The sequence below is a fragment of the Ambystoma mexicanum genome, chromosome 8, assembly GCF_040938575.1.
Source record: "Ambystoma mexicanum isolate Mex_15411 chromosome 8, UKY_AmexF1_1, whole genome shotgun sequence".
NCBI lineage: Eukaryota > Metazoa > Chordata > Amphibia > Caudata > Ambystomatidae > Ambystoma > Ambystoma mexicanum.
Window position 1 is genome coordinate 811,459,937 of NC_090929.1, and position 26,547 is coordinate 811,486,483.

At 47.7% G+C, this 26,547-nt stretch overlaps 1 protein-coding gene across 2 annotated transcripts in view; it reads right to left on the reverse strand.

Annotated features, from left to right (window-relative positions):
• The window catches only part of ZSWIM8 (zinc finger SWIM-type containing 8), a 3,132,642-nt gene that overhangs the window by 1,466,745 nt on the left and 1,639,350 nt on the right, over positions 1–26,547 (reverse strand). For both annotated transcript variants that reach the window (XM_069610680.1, XM_069610679.1), the window contains one exon: positions 12,176–12,300. In XM_069610680.1, the coding sequence (XP_069466781.1) occupies positions 12,176–12,300 (125 nt within the window). The remainder of the gene's footprint in view (positions 1–12,175; positions 12,301–26,547) is intronic.

The following is a 26,547-nucleotide window of genomic DNA, read 5'->3' on the forward strand; positions in this document are numbered from 1 at the left end:
CTCTTATAAATATACCCCTCCATGTAGCCTTCCCAGCGTCCCAAACTGTTTCCATGCTCGCTTCTCCCGTATCATTGAGTTCAAAGTACTCCGCAATTCCCTCGGCTAGGTGGTCGGAGAAGAGGGGGTTGTTCCAAAGCAAGTCGTTACATCGCCACGTGCCCCTTGGTCTATACAATCCAGAGATTTCAAAGATGCCCGTCACCATGTCGTGGTCTGACCAACCCATAGGTCTTATAGTACTCTCCACCAGTCTTGCTTATTGTTAAGAAGGAGGTAGTCAATTCTCGTATATGTTTTGTGTGAGGGGGGTGGAACGTATAACAACCTTCTCTGGGGTGTTTCTGCCGCCAGACGACCACCATTGCATACCGTTACATTGCCCTTCCCAGATGACCCCATTTGTCCTCTCCTTTATTCATCCCACCTGGTCTTTCTGTGCCATGTTTCATTTGCACAGGCACTAAAGTCTCCACCGATAATTTATAGGTCTGCCTGCCTCATGTATTTTGTCTAGCACTTCCTTTATGAACCGTTGTCCTTGGTTAGGGGCGTATATTGCCGCCAACAGCACTTTTGCACCTTCCAATGTTCCCTCTACTATTAACGGTCTGCCCTCCAGTAAATTAGCAGCGTTAGTGTCTTGGATCTGACATTGTTTGTGGAGCATTATTCCTACCCCTCCCTTTTTCAGGGGTCCGGAAGCCCAATTCACTTGCCCTACTCCACCCCCTCGCAATTCCCGCTCTTCTCCCTGTACAAGTCTGGTTTCCGCCATGAATAAGATGTCATGGGAGGCCTTCCGAAACTCCCTTATTACCAGTGACCTTTTGGTCGGCGAGTTCAGCCCTTTCACATTTAGGGTGCCCACCTTCAGGCCCTTCTTAGCTACACCCTCCCCCAATTGCTGATTCTGTCATCTACTATTGCCATTTCATGACTTGGGATTGGTGGCTCCTCAAGGTTTATGTTTGTACCCCATAGAGAGATTCGGCCAGGATTTTGTAGGTTAGCCCGGGTTAGTGCCGGTTACCCCATTAAACTTAATATTCAACCATGTAACTTCCCAACAAGTAAGACCCTCCAATGTGGAGGTATGAACATTGAAATGTGAGACTCCCCCTCTCTCACCGGGGGCCACTTTGTAGAGGTTAGAACAGTCTCCCTCCAGCAGTTATTCTATGTTTACCTGAGCATCCGCCGAGCCTCATTGCATAATGCGTAGCTGTTCCCTTCCTCTTCGCTTACATCTCAATCCCCTTTCTTCTCTTGAAGTGTCAGATCCTTTCTAGGCGAAGGGCCATTAAGCCTCATGAATTTACTTCCTGTCTGGGCTCTCCGTCTCTGTGGACCTGGGGCAAGTTGAGGGCGTGTCTCACCCAAGGTCAGGTCCCGCACACCCTGCAGGCCTCTCATCTGGTGTTCCGTATCCAATGTGAGGTGTCTCGGGGCTTGCTCCGCCTCCTCGATTGATGTCAGCCTGCATTCAATTCCTTGGGCTTCGAATTCCAGTGAAAACAGGCAGCACCATCTGTAGCGAATCTCCCTCCCTCGCAGTCAGGTCGTGAGTGGCTTGCAGCCTCTTCTCATTGCAAGTGTAAAATTGGAGAGGTCTTGGTATACAAGAACTTTAGAGTCTTCAAATTCAATTTCTTGTTGTTGCTTAGCTATGTTTAAGACCTCTTGTAACTTCTCTGTAACTCAAGAATCTCACCACAATGGAGCGGGGGCCATTCCCATAGGGTTTTCCCCCCCCTGTGCGCCCTTTCCAGCTGCACTGTCCTTCCCCCTTCAGTTGCGAAGAGCTGGTGAATTAGTGCTTGTACCTTTTCTTCTACTTGTCTTGGCGTCTTCCTGTCCGACTCCTTCTGGCTGAGTATTCTTACATTGTTTCTCCTCTCCATATTTTCGAGGTCATCGATTTTTAGCCTAATTTCCTCTTCCCTAAGGTCTAGCTCTGTCATTCTGGCATCAGGGCGCATCTCCACCATGTTGGCATTAAGCTGATTATGTTCCAGCGCTTCTACCTTGCCTTCAACTGCATTTACTCTGCCCATCAAATCAGCTAGCGATGCCTGAAATCCCCTCTCAGGGCCTTGATATCTGCCAGAATATATCCTATATACTCCTTGGTGGAGAATTGGGAGAGGTCAATTCCTGTAGCCATCGTGGTGTGTGGGCGATCCTTGTGTGCTGGTCTCGTTCCTCTGGGCACCAACTTTGATGCTCCATCCTTTACCCCTCTGTGTGCACTTTTGGCCTCTCTCCCTTCTTTCCTCTGTGGTTTCTCTGCTTTCTCCTCGTTGTCCTGGGTTTCTTTGCTCGTGTGTCCCTTTCTGCTAAACTGTCACAAGGGGTCCCCTATTGTGACCCCTCTGTTGCCCCCCACTGACTCATTAGTGTCTCGGGGGCTATGGGTACCTACCGGAAGTAATGCTGAACCTGGTGATGTGCAACTGTCCTTATTTGCCCCATTTGCCAATGTCAGCAACCACCACCTATGGGTGTAGGAACGGAAGTCAGAGTGTGCCCCCCAGGTCGCATCAGCACTTCGCAGTGGCGCAGCCGCAATTCGCCTCTTCTGTGTCCGGGCTCTATGCCCAGGCACTGTTATTGCTGGGTGTAGTCCCTAACTGTGCGTGAGAAGGGCTGGGGCCTGGGCACATACCTTCTTACCGTGCAGATGCTTGCTTTCTTCTGTGTATACACGTCCCCACTCTCAAGATGGTTTCCCCCTTTTATGTGTGCCGTGTCCACAATATCGCCGGGGCGTTACCCTACGCTCTTCTGCCAGCTGAAGGGCTGGCCTCTCTGCTGTGGCTGGATGGGGTCCCCTGTGCTGTTGCGACATTTCACGGGCTGGAGCCCCGTCTCCCAGGTGTGTTGCCTTTGGTTTCCCGCCCCGGGCCGGGTGCACACTGGGGCTGTCTCTGCCACTCACCCGCTCCTCGCACCGTCACTGGCTGCAATCCCGGTGCCGTCTCTGCTGCTGCGGGCCTCCTCCGCTCTGCCTGGCATAGACAATAAACTGTCACGGTCACTGCCTTTGCGGCCTCTCTTCCTCCACTGCGCGAGACCACCGCAGGGCCTTGCCCATGCGTTATGGCCCCTCCACCGGCTCCTCTCTTCTTGTGCAGGCTTACTCTGTATAGGGCACTCCCTGCTCCAAACGCGTCCCGGGGCGGGAGGCTCTCCCATCGCTCGCCTGTGGTCCGCCTGCAACTCTGCGGTTGGACATGCTGCCGGGCCTCCAACTCAGGGCAGAGACCTCTTCTGTGCCCCAGCGCTCTGCGTCTCAGGGTGTCGTCGCTGCACTGCAGTCCTCTTCTCCATGCAGCAGCTGTAATACACGCCTCTGCCATGGTAGACCGGGCCACGTCCCCAAACTTGTGCAGCCTTGAACCTGCAGACACTGTCGGAAGGAGGCCCCTCCGTGTTGCCGCTCTTCTTTTCAATGGCTTGTATTTGTATTTATTTTATTTCTAATGCGCTCCTGGCCCTGGGGCAACTGGGCGCATGCATATCCAAGTTACACAACTTATATAGAACATTTTACAACAGGTTACAGCATTCAATATCAAAGTAAGTTAAGTTAGGTAATAGAAACCAAAGTAGATTGACAGTGGTACACAGTATACTAATTCAATACACAGTATTTAGTAGGAAAATACAATCCGGGAAGATAGTGGGGCAGATGCTCATTTGGGGAGAGCAGGCCTTCTGAAGTCACTATCAAGAAGCTAGGCTATCGCTGAGTCCAAGTCCTGAAGCCAGCGTTTAGTATTGCACTTGAATACATGGAAGGAAGGTTCTGATCTGAGGGAGGCAGGGAGCGTGTTCCATAACTTGGACGCCTGGACTGGGAAGCTAGAGCCCCCAGAGTTTTGAAGTTCGAATCTCGGAATGGACATTGTATGAGCTTGGGTAGCTCTAGGTGGTCTTGAGGACGTATGCTAAGAAAGTTGGTTGGTAAGGTATGCCAGAGGGAGGTTAGCCCTGACTTTATGTATTAGGGCAAGTGTTTTGAGTGAAATTATGTGCTCAACCGGTAGCCAACGCAAGTTGCGTCTGGTGTCAGAAATATGAGACTTCTTCGGTATGTTAAGGGCTGCCCTGATGGCGTTATTTTGAATTACTTGTAGCCTGTTGATGTTTTTTTGGCTAGTCCCTAAATAAAGGGCGGTAAACTAATCAATTTTGGACAGAACCAAGGTCCTGGCAAGCGTGATGCAACTGGGTGTAGTGATGAAAGGTCTGCAAGCGGTGATTAATTTACAAGTGTATGCAGATGCTGCTACCACCGCGTTAGTTTGTCTGGTGAAGGATAAGGTAGATACCAAGTTTTTAGTATTATTAGAGACAGTGATGGTGTTGCCATCTATAGTGAAAGATTTGAAGGCAGTATTAAGTTTGTTCAGTTTAGCATGAGTACCAAGGATCAGCAGCTCAGTTTTGTCGTCGTTTAGACAAAGTTCGTGGTGCGCCATCCATGCTTGTATCACTGCGTAGATTTAATTATGGGTTTTGTTATCAGTTGTGTAATCTCCAGTGATGGGAATGAGTATCTGGGTGTCATCGGCATAATTAGTATACTTAACACCCAGATAGTCAAGGATGTCGAAGAGAGGCTTTGTAAAGATATTGTAAAGCGTAGGGGAAACGCACGAGCCTTGCGGGACCCCACAAGGGACAGGGGAAGGTTCAGTGGAGTTGGTAGGAGAGAAAACCCTCATAGTTCTGTTAACAAGGAAGGAACTGATCCAAGTAGTGAATGGAGGAACTGATCCAAGTAGTGGCTGAGTCAGAGAAGTGTGCTGCTGTTTTCAAATGGTGGCAAGGCGTTTCGTGATTGACCAAATCAAAAGCTACTGAGAGGTCAAGCAGTAGTAGGAGGGCCAGTTTGCCCTTGTCTTTTAAGACTTGGATTTGTGTTGTGAGGTCGATCAAGGCAGTTTCCCGTGCCGTGTTTTGGTCGGAAACCGGATTGCCCGAGTCCCAGCAAGTTGTTGGATTCGAGGTAAGCCTGAATTTGCAGGTAAGCAGCTTGATCCAATATTTTTAGTAAAAAGGGCACCGTTGTGATGGGCCTATAGTTGGACGGGTTGGCTGGGTCAAGTGTGGGCTTTTTGATTAGAGGGATGACCCAAACATCTTTTAGGTTGGCAGGCACTAATCCAGTTTTAAAGGAGGCGTTGATAAAGTTAGTGATGGAAGGCGCAAGGTCATGTGCGGCTGCTTTGATAATAGGAGCGGGGCATGAATCACCTTGGCAATTAGATGGCTTAAGTTTCCTAATGAGGTTTTCCACTTCCCAAATTGACAAAGGTGAGAAGCTAAATGGTTTACACTCAAACTCAGGGGTAGTGGTCTTGTTAGAATGTTGTTTGTAGTCCGGATCAGAAAGTAGCATGCATTTTTTAGCGTTGATTTTAGATTGTAGCAGAGCTATTTTATCCAGGAGAGCCTTCTGGATGTTAGCACACTATAGGGCATTCGTAATACATTTGTCAATGGGGGCGATGGGAGATTCCAATTCTTTTAGAATCTTAAACAGTTCTTTTGTATATGATTCAGCTTGTATAATACGTTTGTTGTGTCTTTTTTTAGCAAGGATGATGGCCTCTTTGTAGTTAGACGATGCTAAGGTCAGCAAACTTTAAGGTCAGCAAACTTTTATTAGTTGCTGAAGGAAACTTTTTCCAGTGTGCTTCTGCAGTTCTCTTCGTTTTGCGCAACTCTCTTGAGTGCGGGGTGAACCAGGAATTCAGGTGACGTTGAGGTTTAGGTTTACGCAATTTTAAAGGGGCAATGGTATTTAGTGCTTTCAGTATTGACTGGTTGTATGTGTCCACTAGGACTGTAGGGTCAGAAGAAGATGCATTATTGAGAAGGGGAAGTATTAGGGGGAGGAGTTTATCGGTAGTAATGTCTTTCTTATTCCTGGTGATGGTGGCTGGGGCAAGGTTTGTAATGGGACAGTGTGTGGTGGCTTTGATAGAGAAGGTTATTTTAGGGTGATCTGACCAAATGCAAGGTACGTTGGATATAAAATCAATTGTGCAATTGAGGTTAGTGAGCCAGTCAAGAGTTCTTCCTTTGTTATGTGTGGGCTTGTGAATGTATAACCAAGATCTGATAGAGTATTGGCCAAGACCAGGGCATTGGATTCAAGGGGTCATTGAACCCTAAATTAAAGTCATCAAGTAGAATACTTTGCGAGTTGGGTTTGGCATTGATCGATAAAAGGGACACAATGTCTTCGGGGAACGTGGAAATGGGTCCTCGTGGTCGGTAGATAAGATGCACTGTTGCTGTATAGTTAGGTGATAAAGGTAATTTAATGGATAGAGGTTCAGCAGAGGGGATTTGCAAGTTGTGAATAACTCTGATGTTAATAGTGTTTTTGAAGATGAAGGCGAGACCGCCTCCTTTCACCTGGTTGGTATTTCTATCACACCTAATAATAGCATAGTCATTTGGGATGGCTAAGGCCAAAGAGGGGCCTGATGCTGCATTTAACCATGTTTCCGTAACAGCAAGAAGGTCGAGCTTTTCGGAGGTTATGAAATCAGCAATGTCCAATGGGCTGGGAGGGATCTGGCGTTCACCAAGGCTGCTTGATATGATAAGAGTCTTTTGAGAAGGTTTTCTGTGAGGATGGGCGAGTATCAGGCAGAATGTTAGGGGCCGGACTAATGTCTGGTACATTAGCCAAGTTAGCTGGATTGTTATGCTGGTGCGCATATTTATTTCTCTTAAGTGAATGTGGTCGAAGAGTTTTAGTTTTAGTACACAGTCTAGCTCCTAGTTTTAGATTTCGGAGTGTGGTGCTCGGGTTATAGGAACGTGGTGTGATTTGAGCGGAATTGCTTATGATATTATTGTGAGGTGAAGGTATGCTGTTATGTGCCTTAGGTTATGAACACCATTTTAAAGGGGTGGCTCTGGAGCTCAAGCTGAGGTTTCTGCTCGTGGTAGGACAAGGTTGATTTGGTTTCGGTCTGGTAGCGAAGTGATGTAGCCAAAGTGCAGGATCATTCAAATATGGGTTAGTACAGACCATAGTGTTTATCTGCAAAATGTGGGTATTGACTACTTCAGTAGTAAGAGCCGATGTGTGGTGGCCAGTAGGTGGATGGGTCTGAAAGGTCCAGCGTCTAGTGCAAATGTGCAGTTACTGAAGGAGAGTAATGAGGCACCAGTACATGGTGGTGTGAGCAGGAGGCGTATGGTGGGCTACCACAGGATGATTCTGTGCAGGAGTTGGCTATAAACACACGAGTGGCAGAGAAACCGTACATTAGACATTATGGATGCGGTGTACACTGACAGGCGCGAGTTACTAGATTTAAGAAAATTGGTGCAAGCAGGGGCGGCGGCGGATAAGGCAGTGTAATAATGGCCAGTGAGAAACTATTCAGAAGCAAGGGCACAATATTCAGGAATAGGGGCACCAGTCGGGTACGCACATACAGGTGTGAAGGTCGGCATATTAGTGATTTAAAAACCTCCCTAAGTGAATAAATGGGAGCGCAGACAGTGATGGTAACGTTACAACCTAGGCAGGGAAGTAATACAAATCACAATAGTGGGAATAGTCATTGACAGTGTAGCGCATGGTGGCACATCTAGCAATAATATATCGTATTAGATAGCGCTATGGGTGTGCAAGAGTGAATAGAGAGCACGGAGAATGTTAACTACAGGAGGTTACAGAGCTAGATAGCGGTAGCAAGTAACATGTCAGCAAATAAACGTCACACCTTTACAATATATTGCAGTACAGTATCCTTAGCAACATGCATATAAGGACCAGATCAGTCATAGGTGGGGGTACAGTAGATAGATATACACAAAGTCGATTATTGGGCAGCGGCACATCAGTTATGGGATCAATGATTACAAGTGGCACGTGACGATCTTAGCCGACTGACATTAAAGTGGAGCTAATAGCAAAGCTGGCTGGAATCACCACCACAGGTTCCCCAGTCGTTTCACTACGGGCGGCTAGCCTCTCTCAAAGAGTTTCTGCTGGTCTAGATGCTCAATATCATCTCTGGTATGCTGGAGGGAGCAGGAGCTGCGTTCTCAAGCAGTCATCTTGTCCCGCGCCGCCTAGCGGTCTCCCATAAACTGTTTTTAAGTAACTTTAAAATGAGGATGCAGTGAGCAACAGGCTGACGTTCTGAGATATCCTGCATGAAATAGGTTTCCACCTCTTCCACCTTTGTTGCAATGTCAAATAAGGCAACCTTCTTTAGAAGTGAAATGTACTACCCCCGATTAGCAGTTGGTGAATTAGATGCTCAATTGGGTCTTCCTCTTCCTGATGTTCAAGCACCTTCTTCCTCCTCTAGTAAATCATTTGGATGATAAAAATCTTTTTGCTGTTTTTGGCTAATGCTCATGCTCCAAGACAAAGCCCTCTTCCTCTTAGGGGAGCGATGTTCTTCCCCGTCATATAAGAATATAGAACATTTTTCCAGAGTATCCTGCAGATAATGTCTAGTGATAGGAGTACTGACGAAAGGTCTTATGTAAAGTTTCTTCTTTTCTTTCTATTTCCTGACCGGATTCTTCCTCAAGTTGGCATTGTATGTGGTGGCACCAAAACTGCCTTCGTCGTGGAGCGGTCTGTATGATACTGGTTCTTCAAAGCATTGTGCTAGTCTGTTCTGTGTCCTTAGTGTGAGAGTGAGTTAATTTCAACATGTATGGTGTTTGTTTTAATAATGGAACTTTCCCACAGCATGGGTTGTGTCGGTGCCATGTTAAAAGTCATTTTCTTTTATCAGCAACATCTTTGCCTGCCGATATGGCACCATATGGCACCATGTTCATGGGACACTTTCCTGGTGCCATGAACGGTCGTCGACGCCCCTGGAGTCGAAGTCTTAAAGTGCTCGGCATGTTTTGGCTGTGAGTTTTGAATCTTTTGGAGAACAGTCACTCGGTCACCATGGGAAATATTCTGGGTGTGTTTGCGCGGCCCTGTGGAGTAGGGGGCTGTCTGAGAGGATGGCTTAGTGGTGCCATCTGGGAAGGCCTCCTCTGGATCGGGATCCTACACTTCTTCTGGCTTCCGATGACTAACTTATCTGTGCCTAATGGCAATGGTTTGTCAGAAGTTTGTTTTCCATTGCATAGGCTGCCAATCGCTCTTCTCTGCAAGCATGAAGTGTCTCATTGTAGAAATGAGGAAGGCATCTATTACATACCTGATGGGTGCCCTGAACTGCAAACATTGTCTTACACTCGGGGCAGTACTTCAAAGAAGTATTCTCTATCAGTGTATTTTATCCCGCGAAGGCAATGGAGGGAGAGAAGAGTGTTCTTCTCAAATTCTAAAGATATATCCCCCTCTGTCCCTACTGAACACTGGTCGCTACTGGGATGAGAATGGTCCTTTGCTCGGTTCGCAGTCCCCAATGGTGCGTCTCGATAGTGCAGGCATTAGTGTATGAGTAGGCGTTGAAAGCCCTGAGACGGATTGTTTTCTTTTGGTAATCAAGCTTAGTGGACACTCCCACGACCACACAATGGCAGAAAAACTATCTGTGGACGACAACGCGTGCAATAGCATGGGTACCTATGTAGGGTAGGAATAGTATGGCAACACCACCCATGTTTACACACCTTTACTTTGGCAAAAACAACTTGTAACACTCCCCACCAAACACTAGAAGGCTGTCTACTGTGAGAAACCTGAATCTATCCTCACACCTACTCCCCTTGGATGCTATTCTCAGGTGGCCAGGGAAAGGCCATCGCTTTTGGATCCTGGGGGTAGAGATGCGAGTGAGGATCACCTGGGCGGGGTGGGGGGGGGTGGGGGAGGGGGAGAGGGGTCCTTGGGGAATTGGGGAGAGGATACCCTGTTTCCATTCCACAACGAACCATCAGTCCCCTAAATGTTTATAGGATACTGTCAAGCCTCCTCCCTTGTTCCCTTACAAGGTAACCCTGAGATGAATCATCCATACAGAGAGACAGGGAAAAGGACAATGAGAACACCTCCTCATATAGGTAAATTGGACCCACGTTCCACTCATTTGATGGATTCCAAAACTTTTCAAAATACAGCTTTCCTGACCCCTACTAAAATAAGTTGTGATCACTCTTCCCCACCGACATATAGTCCAACTGTATCCCATTCAGGTTCACTTAAGACTGGAACGAGGAAGAGGCGACTGAGTAATACACTCCTAGTCAGTTTCACCACTATAGTACCGAAACAAGGAAGATCCTGGAAAGGGTCAGACATGTCCTGTTAATTGTTGTAAGGAGGGCCAGGCCAACTACACGCAAATGCAACCTATTAGGAGGCTACATGTGCTTAAAGGCAGGCCCAAGCACCAATTCAGGGAGAAACCGCTTGGAGAGAATATGGCAGGCGTGCTGCGAGAAGCAGGCTGAAGCAGGACAGGCAGAGAGGACGCTGTGTGCTCCCAGGGGAGGAAGGAGGTGCTGCGACCCGATTGGGCCATGAGAGGACCAAAACCCCAACACTTGCCGGTATATACATGCTTCCAACTGGAGCTGGGGAACAGCAAGAGAAGGTTCTTGAGTAGCAAGCGCTGCTTGCTACAACTCCCGACGCCTATCCGGGAGCGAATGAAGAGCAGTACAAGTCGCCCGACAAAGCAGAGCAGCCCCGGTGAGTACGAAAGAGAGAGAATACTCATACCGGAGTGCTGTGGGATGCATGTGAGATATTTTGTGTTGCCACACAGGTGAAAGGCGCATTGCAAAAGGGTTTGGAACCCAAGGGAAGAGAGAAAGAACTGTGAATGAATTACCAAGTGACTTTTGAAATAAGAATGAAGCATGAAAAACATGCCAAGTATTAAGGAAAATTCCACGGCCAATATTGAATACCGAACTACAGGAAAGATATGAAAAGCATGTAAAAGTGTGGCACAGCTGGAAAACAAGCAGGTGCTTTGTTACACGGAGTAGAAATGTATTGCAAGCAATAAGGAACAAAGTGAAAGATGTTATGAACAATTATGAACTGAATGAGAGCCACGTGTGAAAGGCAATTTGTTGAACTTGAAAAGGGCAAACTTAATGCAAAGGTGGTGGAACAGAACATACATCATCAATCAAGTTGAATGCAAGTTGTGGCGAAGCAAAAAGACTGCCAATATACAAATAGTGATGAAGCCCCAAATTGCCAGAAAGAGGAAAAGAAACCACAACAGATGTTGAGTGCTAACACTGGTGTTTGGTGGAAAACCAGTGTTAATCAAGAAAGCCTAAAGAGTATCAGAAAGTGCTAAGGGTTATCGTTTGCGTGACCTGTAATGGGCGGACCATGTGGTCGGACAACTGCCCCTAGACCGAGTAGCCCCAACCTAGGAAGAGCCAAGAAAAGTCTGTAGACAAAGGCTGTGTGATATAATTGTTGAAGTGGAAAAGAGTATTTTTGTTTGGTGCAAGTTGAAAGGAGTACCAGTGGAAATTGACAATATTGCTAAAAAACAAAAGGCTGAAACCACTTGGAAAGGTGTGAATCTTGGGGAAGGGAATCCTGAGCTATTCGGGAACTGTTGTGAATTTGGGGAAGAAAACCCCAAGATATTTTGGAATTGTATTTCACTTGGGGAAGGGAACCCAGAGTTCTGTTTCCTTTGTGGAACTATCTTAACTTGGGGAAGGGGAAGCTGACCCAACCACAACCTGGAATAAGCTTAGAACTTCATTTTGAACACTGTTTCTTTAGGTACTGCCATCCCTACACATTGAATGTTTCTATGTATGAGGGTGAGTATAAGTTTTGGACACAGACAGACTTTTAAGTTTAACTAACAGATGATCCTTAGTTTCTTTAGGTATGGAAATCCCACCTTAGCGTAGGGCAAAATAGGGTTTAATCCATTGAGACATAAAATTCCTTTGGTTCAGAAATTGAATCTGTTGTCTGAGTCTTGCTTCATGATGCCTTAACACTACGCAAAGCATGCGAGTTAACAGATTCACAAGCCATATGTACATAAAATGGCATTTGACAGAATTGGCACCTGTGCAGCTCAATCTCACCCTCCTCCCAGTGGCCTCAGTGCAGTGCACACTCAAGTACCTAGAAGACTTGACCCTTTCACATGGCATCAGGCAAAATGGCTAATCGGGGCACGCAAATTGAAGATCAGTGTACAGGATAATCAACAAATACCTTTTTCAGCTTAGACTGGTCATCCTTGTAAGTAATCATCAATGCAAGGGCCAGATCACCCTTTTCTCTTCGAGTGCCTTCACACAGCAAAGGGTGCTCTGCTTCACTCACAGTCGTCTTCATACCTAAAAATTAAGGAAACAGAAGAGTGATCATTTATTGGCGTACATTGTACACAAAGCATTGAAAGAATGTCGGAATAGGGAAAGGACAATGAGAGTCATCCAACAGTCAGATTGTTCAAGGTGTCAAACCCACTAAAGGCTGCGACTAAAACATTTGACTGATTCAGAGCCACATGATAGGATTATCTTGCAGAGAGAAATATCAAAGCATTTTCCTTTAATGTAAGAAAACCCTTTCGATTAGTCTGTACTGTATTCTCTTGGAAAAATGTGCAGCATGGAGCGGCACAACTTGGAAAGACTGGAGTGGGCAATTTATGTATTTTATTGGGCATTTGTAAGGCACTTCTACATCAAGAAATTGTTTCAAAGCAATCTTACTCTATGTATAAAGAAAATTCTTCTGTGCGGCTGTTTAAACAGATGCGCCAGACACTATGCAATTATTGTGGCTTGCTCAATCAGCCTTGTTTATTGTAAATTACAACACAAGTGCACTTCTTTTGTCAAGTGCCTCAGTAATTGTGTGCCTCTAAATGTGTTTCACCACCTTAAGTTGGTGAATCCTCAAAAGGTCTTTGTGCTCTTGCTGGTTTTAAATCTTTCAATAGAAATAGTTTCTAAACTTTGTTGTCCTCAATGTTCACAACAATGTTTTTCTGGCTAAAGACCATCATATAGACTTTTGAATCAAAAAACATTGCAAGACAATACTGACATATTTTGGATATTCACAGAACATTGAGGACAATGAAGTTCAGTAACTATTTCTATTGAAAGATTTAAAACAAGCAAGAGCACAAAGACTTCATGAGGATCCACCAACTTAAGGTGGGGAAGCACATGTAGAGGCACACAATTACTGAGGGACATGACAAACGAAGTGCACTTGTGTTGTAATTTACAATAAACAAGGCTGAATGAACAAGCCACAACAATTGAATCGTGTTTTGAGAATTTGTGTAAACATCCAGACAGAACACTTTTCTTTATACAAGCGTTAATTCAGGGCAGCCAAAGAAGTAGTGGATGTGAGGAAGCGACATGACCATAAATTTACATTGAGCCAGGACATCGCCCAGTAGAGGCGATTAAAAGGCTGTGCATCATAAACAATAGGATCAATCTTACTATATATTAAAAGTAAATCAAGAGCATAGCCATTGAAACCTTTGAATGACACGGATTGATGTAACTAGTGCTCCAGGTAAGATGTTCATGTGCAAGCATATTGCTCACTACTTTTTAAAACGTTGAGATTTGAAGGATTGTTCAAGGAGTAATAATGTTGTGATTACTGTTGGCTGAGAGTATGTCTGATGTGCCTTTCATGTGAGGGCAGACAAGATATAGTATCCAGACACATTTTGCATCAGGTTACACTCACAGGGAAACAGCACCTAGCTTGCTATATGTAATCCACACCAAAAGGGGCAGGCCAGGCTCATGATCCAGGGTTATAGTGCCACACTCCACTTTAATGGTTATGGTGCCCTCCACACAGGATGTGTGCCCTGCCTACTATTTTTTCTTTATTGTTTAAAGCGCAGACCTAGCTTGAGAGCAGCAGAGCACTGAATGGAGTGTGGGTAGCCAGAATTTGGACTGGCATATTTTAAAAGAAGCACAGTACTGTGAGGTCTGTGCATCAGTATGTGCGTCCATTCGAATTAGTCCTTGGTCAGGTGTTGAACTATTCTCAAACCTCTCAGCTGCCTTGGACTCCTCAGCTGGCTCTGGCACAGCTACTTTCCAACTCACCTACTCTTTGCTGTCTTTCTTATCCTGCATTTGCCTTCTCTCCAGCTCCCCTTCTCCCAGAATGCCTGGACAAAGCCCTTTTATAGTGCCTGAGCCAGAGAGAGTCTCCTTGATTGGCTGTGCTTGTGTTCGGGCCAGAAATCTGATCAGCTATGTGGTTTTATAGTCCTAGACTGTGGAAGAAAGTCTTTTAAAAGTACTGGTGGCCATTTTCAAATCAGACCATGGTGAGCATCCCGCTAGTTGTCATCCATCCTTGATCTGTTTTGCTATTTCATTGCAAGATGTGTTAATGCTGCAGGGCTGTGGGGTGCTAGCACTAATTCCTTGCCCTTTTCACAGTTACTCAGGTGCTCTGGAGTTATCTACAAGAGGTATTGAGTGTAAGCCCTGCTGCTGAATGGTTAGGGAGGTGGTTTCTAAAATGTGGTTTTGAGCGGAAGATACGATAAGTGAATGTGGGGGTTATAGGACAGTGGCTCTCCTGGTGTACAATTCCTGGGGTGTCTTGCCTTCTGCCCTAGGGGAATCGGAAGAGTTGGCACATTGCAGTAAATGGAGTTCATCCCTGTGGGTGACGGATTGCAGAGATGTGGTTCGGCCATGGTCTATCAGGGCCTGAGGAACATTTAAGTGGGTGTTGGAAGGTCTGGACTCCTGCCCCCCCAGGAAACAATTAAAGTGGTCCAACTAAAATAAATATTATTCTGTACATCACCTAAGTGTCTGAATTCACTCATTCCATGTTCCTGACTGGGAGAGAAGAAGTACTGTGGGGGACAGGGTCAGGAACACAGACCGCATCACACAATCCAGACATCAACCCCTTGTTGTCTGTGTCTACTTGGAGACAGCACCTCAGTCAATCCTCGCTAACACCACCCAACAAGGCGGAAACACCCATTTACAGTTGCTGGGGATACTCTTGTCCAGAGGTGAATCGCCTAGCATTTCAGTGTTGTCCATATGTAAGGGATAAGACTTCAATATATGCACATATTTATTTCTTCTCTGGTAATGCATGGTGTGATCAAACGTGACTATAGGCCCTCCTGAATGGGCACCATCCCATTAACCACGTTGATTTGGCCTTGTTCAATCTCAGTGAAAGGTCCCTCACATTTTTGATAAATGAATATTATATACTTTATAGGCGGTCAGATCAGAAAACGCATCCGTTGTCATTTTTCAAAGAATGGTGGATCAGAAAAAGTCGTGGCAAAAGCGACCATATGCTTTTATTGCTACTTTTTCCAATCTCCGACATTTCATTTATTTGGTAGGCAGAGTTGGGGAACAGAGATGACTTAACATGTCTGTTTCCTTTTCCCACTCTGCCTGACAAGTCTGCCCTAATTGGGGCACACATGTGATTTTCATGCTGACGGCCTACTTTCAAAATCGGCTAAAAGCATGCACATTCTATAGGAATCCATTGTAAATATCACAATCATTACTTGCATTAGGCATTTCCAATTTTTCAAATACGTAGTTGAAAGGCAAGGAAATTTCACTTATGTTTTACATTTTACTTTACCACTACAGGTGGTTCAAACTTTCTGGGAGCTATTTGGCTCCTGTCTGTACCCTAGGATAGCTTTGTCAGGATTGACACCAATAGCTACCTGAACCTACTTTTGACTCCTTGTGACTTTAAAGGGCACATTTTCTAAACTCCGGAGCACAAAAATAAGATGCAAAAGCAAGGCGTTAAGATACTTACTCTCATCTTTAATTCAGTAACAAGCTTGTCTTCTGAAATATCCCATTGACTTAGTTTTTGTAGTAAACCTTACTCAGGCATTTGACAGGGTGAATCGTGATAAACTTTGGGCTATACTCCAACATTGGGCTGGTTCACTTAATTTGTTTATTGAAGGAAATTCACAATCACACCTAAGTGCGCGTCCGTCTTGATGGCGACGGAAGTCTATCTGAGCCGATTCTGACATCACAATGGTTACGCCAGGGCTGTATTCTGGCCCCAGCTTTGTTTAATTTATACATAGATGATTTGGGCTCAAGACTTCAGGTCTGTAAAACCCCCCAAATCCCTCCTCCCCTCCCCCAAGGCTGAGCACTCTTCCTATCCAGACCATTTTAAATAATCTTGAATGCACATCTTCCGATCTTATAACTAACCGGACAGTGATTAAATAAATACTGGTGCGCTATGGAACAAGTTACTTACCTGTAACTGTTGTTCTCCAGCATGTGTCTGGCATGGATTCACATGCTCATGAATATTTCCCGTCGTCAGGTTGGGAATCCTCAGTAAAGAAAAAAATCAGTTTCACTTCTGAACTGTCTTTCTCCTAACAACCAATCACTGGTCTCTGGGTCATACTGCCCCCAGCCAATGACTGCCCTCTACCTAAGCCCCTCCTCTGGCAGCCATTGTCAGATTTGGTAGCACATAAAGTGGAAGTAGGACCAAGAGAAGAGCCGCAGAGGGGTAGGCGGGAGGGTTCGCATGTGATCCATGCCAGACCCATGCTGGAGAACAGTTACAGGTAAGTAACTTGTTCCTTCTCCAGCATGGGGTCTGACATGGATTCACATGCTCATGAATAAAGAATACATAGCAGTACACACATGCACAACATGAGGTGGCGAGGCTCAACATTAAGCATCTCAACATTAAGCATCTCTCACCAGGCTCACCTTCAAGCAAGCAAGTTCCGCAGCACTGCTTGCCCGACTCTGGACTCCTCCCTGGAATCCCTGCCGACGCAGTAGAACTTTGTGAAGGTGTGCGTGGACCTCCATGTAGCAGCCCTGCAGATATCAAGCAGGGGCACAACAGACATGAATGCCGTAGTTGCAGCGATCACTCTGGTCGAATGGGCTCTCGGACGGCCAGGCAACTTGGTTTGCCAACCATTGACAATGGGTGATGCAGCCCGAGAGCCACCTGGAAATGGAACCTTTGGAGAGGGCCTTCCCATGGTTCACAGGGCCAAAGTTCACAAAAAGTTGTAACGTCTTCCGGAAACTCTTTGTGCGGTCCACATAGAACTTCAGTGCTATAGCCACATCCAGCGAGTGCAAAGTCTTCTCAGCCAGCGACAAAGGCGTCGGGAAGAATACAGGTAACACCAAGGGCTCGTTTAGATGAAAGTCCGACTGCACCTTGGGCATGAAGTAGCACTACCCTTGTCTCGTGGAATGTAAAATAAGGTGGTTTACAAGAGAGCCTGGATCTCTCCCACTCGTCGTGCAGAGATGATGGCCACAAGAAAAGCTGTTTTCGATGACAAAAATGTCAGTGGCGCTGAAAGCATAGGCTCGAACGGAGGACCCATGAGCCTAGTAAGCACCACATTGAACTCCCATGCCAGGGTAGGAGACTTCACCGGGGGGAACAAGCAAAATAGTCCTTTGACAAACTCCTTGACCAATCGATGCGACCATAGGGATGATCGTCCAGGAGATCTGAGCTAGCCGCCAGATGAACTTTGATGTAAGCATGGGCCAGTCCAGCCTGGGCCAATGACAACAAATACGGAAGCACCTGCGGAGCAGTGACTCAGAGGGTTGATCTTCTGAGTACGTCACCAAACGGTGAACCTCTTCCACTTGTGCCCATAGCATTTGAGAGTAGATGAAGCTCTGGCCTTGGCAATCACCTCCTCACAATCTGCTGAGAGATCGTAGCCCCCAAACTCTAGTGCCGCAGGAGCCAGGTCTGCGGGTTCAGCGATCCTGGGTCATGGTGCAGAATCACACCTCGTTCCCTGGCGAGAAGATCTGCGACTGCCGGATGCTTGACTGGAGGGGATGCTGACATCTCCAGAAGGTCCGGGTACCATATCTATCTCGACCACGCTGGTGCGACGAGTATCATCCAGCTCCGGGACCGTCTGAGTTGATTGACTAGTCGAAGAAGCAACGGCAATGGCTGGAACGCATACAGAAACAGGCCGTCCCAGGAGAAAGAGAATGCGTCCCAAATACTCCCCGGCTGGGGAAACCTGCTGGCGGACCTCCTGCACTTGGTGTTCATTGCCTTCGCAAACAGATCAATCTGGGGATTGCCCCATCTGCGGAACAGGTGATCCACTTGGTCCTGCCGAAGTTCCCACTTGTGGCAAGAGCGCAGCTCCCTGCTGAGAGAGTCAGCGACAGTGTTCTTCACTCCTGCCAGATGAAACAGGATGATGAACATCCCCTGGGCTACGGCCCAGTGCCATAGGTCCTGCGCCTATCTGGAGAGCGCCGGGGATCTGGTGCCCTCCTGCTTCCTGACTTTGAACATTGCGGTGGTTTTGTCCGTAAAGACCCGTACCACCTTGCCCTTCAGGTATGGAAGGAAGGATTTAAGGGCCCAAAACACTGCCCTCAGCTCCAACACGTTGATGTGCAACGTCTTCTCAGGTAGCCACATGCCTCTTGGATGAAGACTTCCTGTGTGCGCTCCCCATCCTTCCAGGGAGGTGTCCGTCGCAATCGTCTCCTGATGAGGTGGAGTCTGGAAATCCACACCTGCGGACAGATGTGCGCGCACTCCTTACCACCGTATCGCTCGACGAAAACTCTTCGAGTGTGATCTTGTCCTCGAAGCTTCCCGACACTTGTATCCAATGGGCGTCGAGGAACTCCTGCAGTGGACGCATCCATAGCCTGCACAGCCAAATGAGGTATATGCATGATGACATCATGCAGAGCAGGGACTTGATGGACCTCACCCATGCGATCTTCAGGGTCAACAGCCGCTGTACCTTGCCCAAGATAGCCGTTATCCTCTCCACATACAGAGACCGCAGGCACAATACCGCGTTGAGCTGGGATCCCAGAAACAGCGCGTCCTGCGATGGAATCAAGCAGGACTTTGCATAGTTCACTGAGAACCCCAGATCTGTCAGGAGTTGGACAGTCCTCGCCAGGCACTTGGTGAAAACTCTTGGTGCTGACTTCAATCCGAAGGGAAGGGCCTTGAACTAGTAATGTTTCCCTTGAACGAACCGCTTGTCGTCTTTTTGACGAGGAAGCAACAAGAGTACACTCCAGAGCCCCGGACCCTCTTTGGGACAAGCTCTATCACACTCTTTTTTAGCATGGCCCGCACCTCCAGCAGAAGCGGAGGGACGTGGTTTTCCTGCCGGGCAGGGTGTGTCCGTGAGCGAGAGCATCGAGCACCCAACGGTCGGTGGAGAAGGTCTTCTACACGCTGACTAAGTACGCCAGTCAGCTTCCCACCGGGGTCCACCGGTGGGGTTCAACGCCACAGCTGGTTCAATCCTATTTTGACGTCAAAGCGCTGCCTTGCGGGCCTTGGCGACGACGACATCCACCTCCAGATTTGGCATGGCCCCTGTAGGTCTCCTGGGCAGGCGAGCGGGAGGGTGGACGGTAGGACGAAGCACCTCCACCAAATCCTTTGGAAGAACCATGGGATTTTCTGCCGGAGGTCCGAAAGGACGGCCGTCGTTGCCATCTCAGTGTCCGCCTTGATGGCCTGAAGAGACTGGTCCACGGTCTCCCAAACAAATTGTCCCCATCAAAGGGCATGTCCAACACTTTAGACTGAACATCCTGGCGAAAATGAGTGGCCCACAGCCAGCCCCGCCGACTAAGGCAAACACTGTTGCCTATTTGGCGGAACCCTGTGTCAGCGATGTCCGTGGCCACTGTAATGATGTGGTTCGATGCCACCTCGCCTTCCTGTAGGATCTCCAATGCTTCACAGTGTGGCAAGGGGGCGGAGGGTGAACTCTCCTTCTTGGGTGGTGGTTCCCCTGATGGTACCGGCACTGCGGGAGGGGTCGCCGGTACAAGAGGCATCCTTGTCTGGATCTCCGAGCATAGGGTATGCAGAGCAGCGATAATGTCCAACGAGAAATCTCCAGGTGGTTGTTGAGGTGGCTGTGGTGACGGAGGAGAGAGTGTTTGCGGCTTAGACTGGTCCTCCAATCCCTCAACGCCCTGATGCTCCTCGTCAGTCTCCTCATCGTCACCTTTCGTCGCCCTCGTCGGGATCCTTTCTGTAGGGCCTGCTCTCGGCGCATCGTCCTCCTGGGTGGTCTGGAGGTTGGTAAGCTCCTCCTCCGAGATATCCGTGCCCTGGAGGGCTAAGGTGCCCCCCCCTTTCTCTTTGACCAAGGGAGACGGTTTTGGTGAAATAATAGGCATCATCTTCTCCGATGTCTTTTCGATGGGCTGAAAAGAGGACTCCCTCCTGGCAGGCAGGGATACTCTTTCCTTTGGGGCCGTGCCCTTCGGATTCACCAAGGCGGTTTTAGCGAGGGATACCACCACTCCTTCGATGGAAGGTTGGGCCTTCGTCAGATGTACCTGGGCCTTCACACCCTTGGTCGACCTTGCAGCCTTACACCTTAGGGGGAGGGTCTGAGCTCCGTTCCCCCTTGTCCTTCTCCGAAGGGCCTGACTGGGTCTTCTCCAAGAGCTTGCCCAGAAGGTACGACTTCCTCTTCTTTGAAGAACCTGAGCGTTGGCTTGTGTTCAAAGCCGTTGGAGACGCTGTACTCGCCCTGCCCACCGAGGATCCCGTCGCAACGGCGCTCCCGGTGACAGTGGACTCGCAGTGCTTAGCCTTACGTTGGGCCCCCGTGGGAGGAGCGCCCTCAAAGGTCTTAGAAGACAGCTCAACTTTCTTCTGTGTAGGGGAGGCATGCGGCCGGGACTGACTCAGAGCAGGGGCCTTGGCCTGCAGCCACTCGTTGAGACGCCTGCGCCAATCGCTCACCGTGCGGGGCACCATGTCCTGACAAAACGCACAGTCATCCTCCACGTGTGTCAGGTCCGAGTGCGGGCAATAGAGGCACAGGGAATGGCTGTCGTTCGAAAATATGTTCCTCGGTGTCAAGGATGGCACTCTGTCAAGAGTGGCACAGGGCCCCCAGGTAGGGTTTGGGTGGCTGTGTTGATGTAAGGTGACAGATAAGTAAACACACAGCAGGAAACTCATCAAGAAAGAAAAGTAGGCAACTGTAGTTGTGAACAGAAAGGGACAGGAAATACAAAGATACAAACAAACTCGATTCCCTCTTGGGGTGTATGCAGATATGGAAAAAGAATGTTCCACAGACCTTTGGAAACTCCAGCCTTCTGCACGGATTACTACTACAGAGGCACACTCTGTCTGCTCATGGCTGGGAACAACAGCTGTGGGTGTCTGTTAAACAGAAAACGCGACAAGGGAAGGGGCAGAGGTTGCCTGCCGGAAACCAACAGTCAAGCTCTGTACAAAGGGTCCACATAAGACACAAGAGACAAGAACAGAAATAACCAGGGACAAGGAAGTCTAAGAGAAATCTAGGAGAAGGGAATGAAGGAAGAAACAGTACAATAGAAATGGGTAAACTAAAGGGGAGGACAGAGTAGTCAATGAAGAGAAGGACAGGGATCAAGAACAAGGGGTTGCAAACAAGGAAGAGAGCAAGGGAGCAGCAGCCAGGAAAGAGGGGGGCTGCAAACAAGGAAGCAGGGCTGCAGTACCAAATGGTACAAGGTACAGAACAACTGTAGTGGATTGCAGAGGACTGTAGTAGGCTGCTAGGCAGAGAGTCCAGAGGAGCAGGACTGAGAGCTGTGGGAGGCGGCAGACAGAGAGCCCAGAGGAGTAGGGCAGCAAGGAGCGAACCCAAAGGAACAGGGCGTAGAGGCAGAGAGACCCGAGGGTCAGGGCTGAAAGCAGAAGAGAGTAGCAGGGAGCCCAGCGGAGCAGAGCAGCAAGGAGCGAGCTCAGAGGAGCAGAGCAGCGAGGCAGGGAGCCCAAAAGGCTAGGGCTGTAGGCAGCAGGGTGTAGCAGGCTGCAAGGCAGGAAGCCCAGAGGAGCAGGGCTGTGAGGCAGGGAGCCCAAAAGGCTAGGGCTGTAGGCAGCAGGGTGTAGCAGGCTGCAAGGCAGGAAGCCCAGAGGAGCAGGGCTGTGAGGCAGGGAGCCCAAAAGGCTAGGGCTGTATGCAGCAGGGTGTAGCAGGCTGCAAGGCAGGAAGCCCAGCGGAGCAGGGCTGTGAGGCAGGGAGCCCAAAAGGCTAGGGCTGTAGGCAGCAGGGTGTAGCAGGCTGCAAGGCAGGAAGCCTAGAAAGAGCACTGGAACAAAAGCAGGAAAATGCAGCAGCAGGAACAGCATTCAAATTCGAGACAAAAGGCAAAAAGGGGCTGGGAGGACTCTTGGTGCAAGAGACTGAGCTCCTGCAGGCAGCTGCTTAAATACCGCCCTGCCCTGTACTGAGGCCGGCTAATTGGCAGCACCTGGAACAGCACACCTGAATACAATCTGCCTCCTCCCTCTCTTGTCCTGAGATGGTGGAAGCGGCACTGATCCCTAGGGCTTCTGGGGATTGTGGTTCCAATGCTGACGAATGGGAATGGGCAGGAATTGATAGCTGTAGCAAGGTGCATTGTGGAAAATGTAGTTAGTTGAGTTATATAAGAAGGCACCAAAGTCACGCAAATGGGAATTAAGTACCAAAGTGTGAATAGGGGTTGTTCCAAGAGTATTCTGAAGATAAATGAATAACAAATAGTCCATGATCGTTGCCAATGTGTGCGCCCATGGCACAGGCATGACACTCAGCCTGGGCAAATCTTGAACAAGGGTGCCAAGTCCTCCTCCTCATCCGCCATGTCCACGCGGCGTAGGCCTTGAAGAAGCTTCTGGAATCCTCCAAGAAGTAAACTCGACGAAATTCACCCTTGAGGGGTGCTGAAAAATCAGAAAAACGGGTCCCCGTTAATCGGAAGGTAGATCGATAGAGCTTGAGGCTCGATTGACCGAAAAAATAGAGTAAAACTCTTAGAAAAAGCACAAAACGCAGTAAAAGCCTGAGAGCTAAGCACGAGGACTCCCAACACTTGAACGTGCGGGAAAAATCTGAAGATGGCTGCCAGAGGAGGGGTTTAGGTAGAGGGCAGTCATTGGCTGGGGGCAGTATGACAGAGACCACCGATTGGTTGTTAGGAGAAAGACAGTTCAGAAGTGAAACAAACAGATTTTTTCTTTACAGAGGATTCCCAGCCTGACGACGGGGAATATTCATGAGCATGTGAATCCATGCTAGACCCCATGCTGGAGAATATTGTATTTCTACAAGGTCCCAAGTTGTTAAGTATGAAATGTATTCTATCTCTTCCTTAATTGACAGACCTTACAATATGTTGTCGAAATATCTAAGCAAATAATACAGATAGGTGGTGTCTCACGAGATCGCAACAGACATTACTTGTTTATTTCATATATTGACATCGAGGCTACTCAACATCCTGAATACTTTAAAAAAATATATATTTGTATTGCTTTTTCATACAACTTACAACAACAAACCACACAATATAGTAAACATATTAACATCAATTTGTACATCTGCTTCTAGCTCTACATAAACCCCCCATAATTTAGCATGTATAGCCTATCTGGTTGTATTTCACTATCACATCGCAACAACCTCCCCTGTCCCGACTTTGCTGCCTCCTCCCCACCTTCGTTTGCGAGCAGTTTAATACCCAACGTTATCCATTGTTGGATGTCCATTCCAACATCAGCTTTTTGTGCACTAATAGCCTTCTTCCACACTCCTGTTTCTGCTGCAATCCATTTTCCAAACTCCGACCACCATCTAGTTATGCTCGGTTCTTTAGTGTCTTTCTAACCCATAGCTATACTACGTTTTGCCAATATGTACATCAAATCTCTGATTTTATTCAATGGTTTATCTTTCTTGTTCCTCCTACATCGACCTAGCATGCAAGCCTCTGGCGTATGGATGTCCAGTTTTATGCCTCTGTTGGCTGCCTTATGTGCCACTCTCCTCCAGAACCCCTGTACTATCGGGCATTTCCAAAACATGTATGTGAGCCCAGCATTCTCTGCTCTGCATTTGGGACATTCTTGTCTGGTCGTGCCCTTAAAGGTTGCTATGGCAGCAGGTGTGAGGTATGCTCTTTGTGTGATATACAACTTTATTAACTGTAGCCTGGCATTCCAAGATACCTTCTTGTGGTACAATATAACTTCTTTCCATTCTCTATCTTCAAATGTCTTCCCCAATCCCTCTTCCCATTTCTCTTTACACTTCAGCTCTGAACGCAAGGTTTGGTCTATCAATATCGCGTAGATTCTAGAAATGGCATGTCCACCCTCGGCTACAGTGAGCAATGTCTCAATGTCCTCATTTTCTATAGTCCCCTCCAGGCTGTTTGGCCATCTATCTTGCAGTACCTCTAGTACTGTATTTGTCACGATTCCTGCCCCCAGACCCCTGGCATATCAGGCTGGAGCCAGGTCACAGCCACCTAGTCGGCCCCTAAGGGCCTCTCCATCTCCCCAGACACCTACATGGACTCAGACTTGGCGCCGTTGGCACCAAGCTCACACACATTCCACTTAGTATTGGACTTGCAATGTATTATGGGGCAATGGATGCCCTAATTTAATTCAGTTCCTTGAACTAGTCAGTCGCTCGACAAGTGTAGGGGTCCACTTGTCGAGCGAAGAACGTGAACTACGGACCTCCCATTTTGCACTACCTGTGATCCTGATCGATCAACAACCATCGCTGATGCACGCAGTAAGAGCGTACATAGACAGTGGAGCTGTTGGGAATTACATAGACCAAGATCTCGCAGCAAAGATGGGACTTCCTTTATGTCCAAAGTTAACCACAGACACTGTAACCACAGTCGATGGCACGGAAATAGCCTCCAGTCCACTATCCTAATGCACTGCAACATTAACCCTTCTGTGCCAGGATGGGCATCAAAAATCTATTCCTTTCGACCTCATCAAGGCAACTCAGTTTCGACTGATCTTAGGGATGCCCTGGTTGGTAGCTCATAATCCTCGAATAGATTGGCGAGCAAAGGAGCTTGCCTTCTCCGAGACCTGTGCTCAAATGTTTTATCGTCAAGAGAAACAATCAATCGACGCCAGAACCTCTACGCTAGGAACAGTGGCGGCCGGGACCCTACAAAGATAGTACCCGGATTTTAAAGACGTGTTTCAGAAGGAACAAGCTAATACCCTACCTCCACACAGACCATACGATTGCCAGATTGACCTGATACCCGGCGCCCAGATCCCTTGTGGACGAATCTACACACTCACAGAACTAGAAAACCAGCACCTGAAGTCCTATCTCGACCAATACCTGGCAAACGGGTTTATCCGTCCCTCGAAGTCCCCGGCGGCCAGTCCTCTGTTCTTCGTACCGAAAAAGGAAGGGGACCTAAGAACATGCATCGACTATCGTGCATTGAACCAGATCACTGTCAAAAAACGTTACCCCTGCCATTGATTCCTGAACTGCTTGACCAAGTCAAAGACACCCAAATCTACACAAAACTAGATCTAAGAGGAGCATATCACCTTGTCCAAGTTAAAAAGGGCGACAAATGGAAAACCGCCTTTCGTACCAAGTATGGCCTGTACCGATATCAAGTAATGCCCTTTGGCCTTTGCAACGTGCTTGCTGCATTTCAATATTTCATGAACGATGTTTTAAGGGAATTAATTGAGGTCTGTGCTTTAGTATACACTGAAGACATCCTAGTGTACTCTGCATCAAAACAAGACCACGTCAAACACGTTCGATCCGTACTGGCAAAACTCTGCCAGCATCAGCTCTATGCTAAGCTTGAAAAGTGTTCATTCCATGTTTCCGAGGTGGAGTTCCTTGGTTTCATTCTTAGTCCGAAGGGTATCCGTATGGATGTACACAAGGTATATGCGATCCTAAACTGGCCATCACCAAACTCGTTCAAGGGGGTACAGAGCATGTTAGGTTTCGCAAACTTCTACCGCCGGCTCATCCCGGAATTCTCACAGTACATCCCATCACATCGTTACTAAAAAAGAGCAATAAAAAAGGTCAATGGACAGAGGAAGCAGAAAGAGCTTTCCAGGAACTTAAGGCTCGATTCACTTCGGCCCCAATTCTACGCCATCCTCGCCCAGAACTCCCATACGTGGTGGAAACGGACGCATTAAACAAGGCCATGGGAGCCGTCCTCTCGCAAAAGGATCCTCAAACGGGTCAGTTACACCCGGTTGCCTTCTGGTCACGCAAATTTACACCCGCCGAGCTCAATTACGCCATCACAGATAAAGAGCTCCTAGCCATCAAGACTGCCTTTAAGGCCTGGCGCCATTACCTTCTGGGTGCAAGACACACCATCACTGTCATAACAGATCACTGAAATCTCCAGTATCTAAAAACTGCTGAAGCGCAATCTTCACGACAGTTACGTTGGGCCCTATTCTTCGCTGAATAGGATTATGTGATTACATTTTGACCTGGAGTCAAAAACGGGAAGGCCGATGCCCTTTCCCGTATGGGTATTGAAGAACATGACTACAAACCACCGGACTCGATACCTATTATCCCATGTGATAAACTCCTGGGAATTACAGCAACCATCACTCAGAAAGAACTGCATGAAAAAATCCAAAACTTGACGAGTCCTATGGAATCACAAGAGTGGTGCACACAAGGGGAACATTACACGATAAGGGACCAGTTTCCCTAC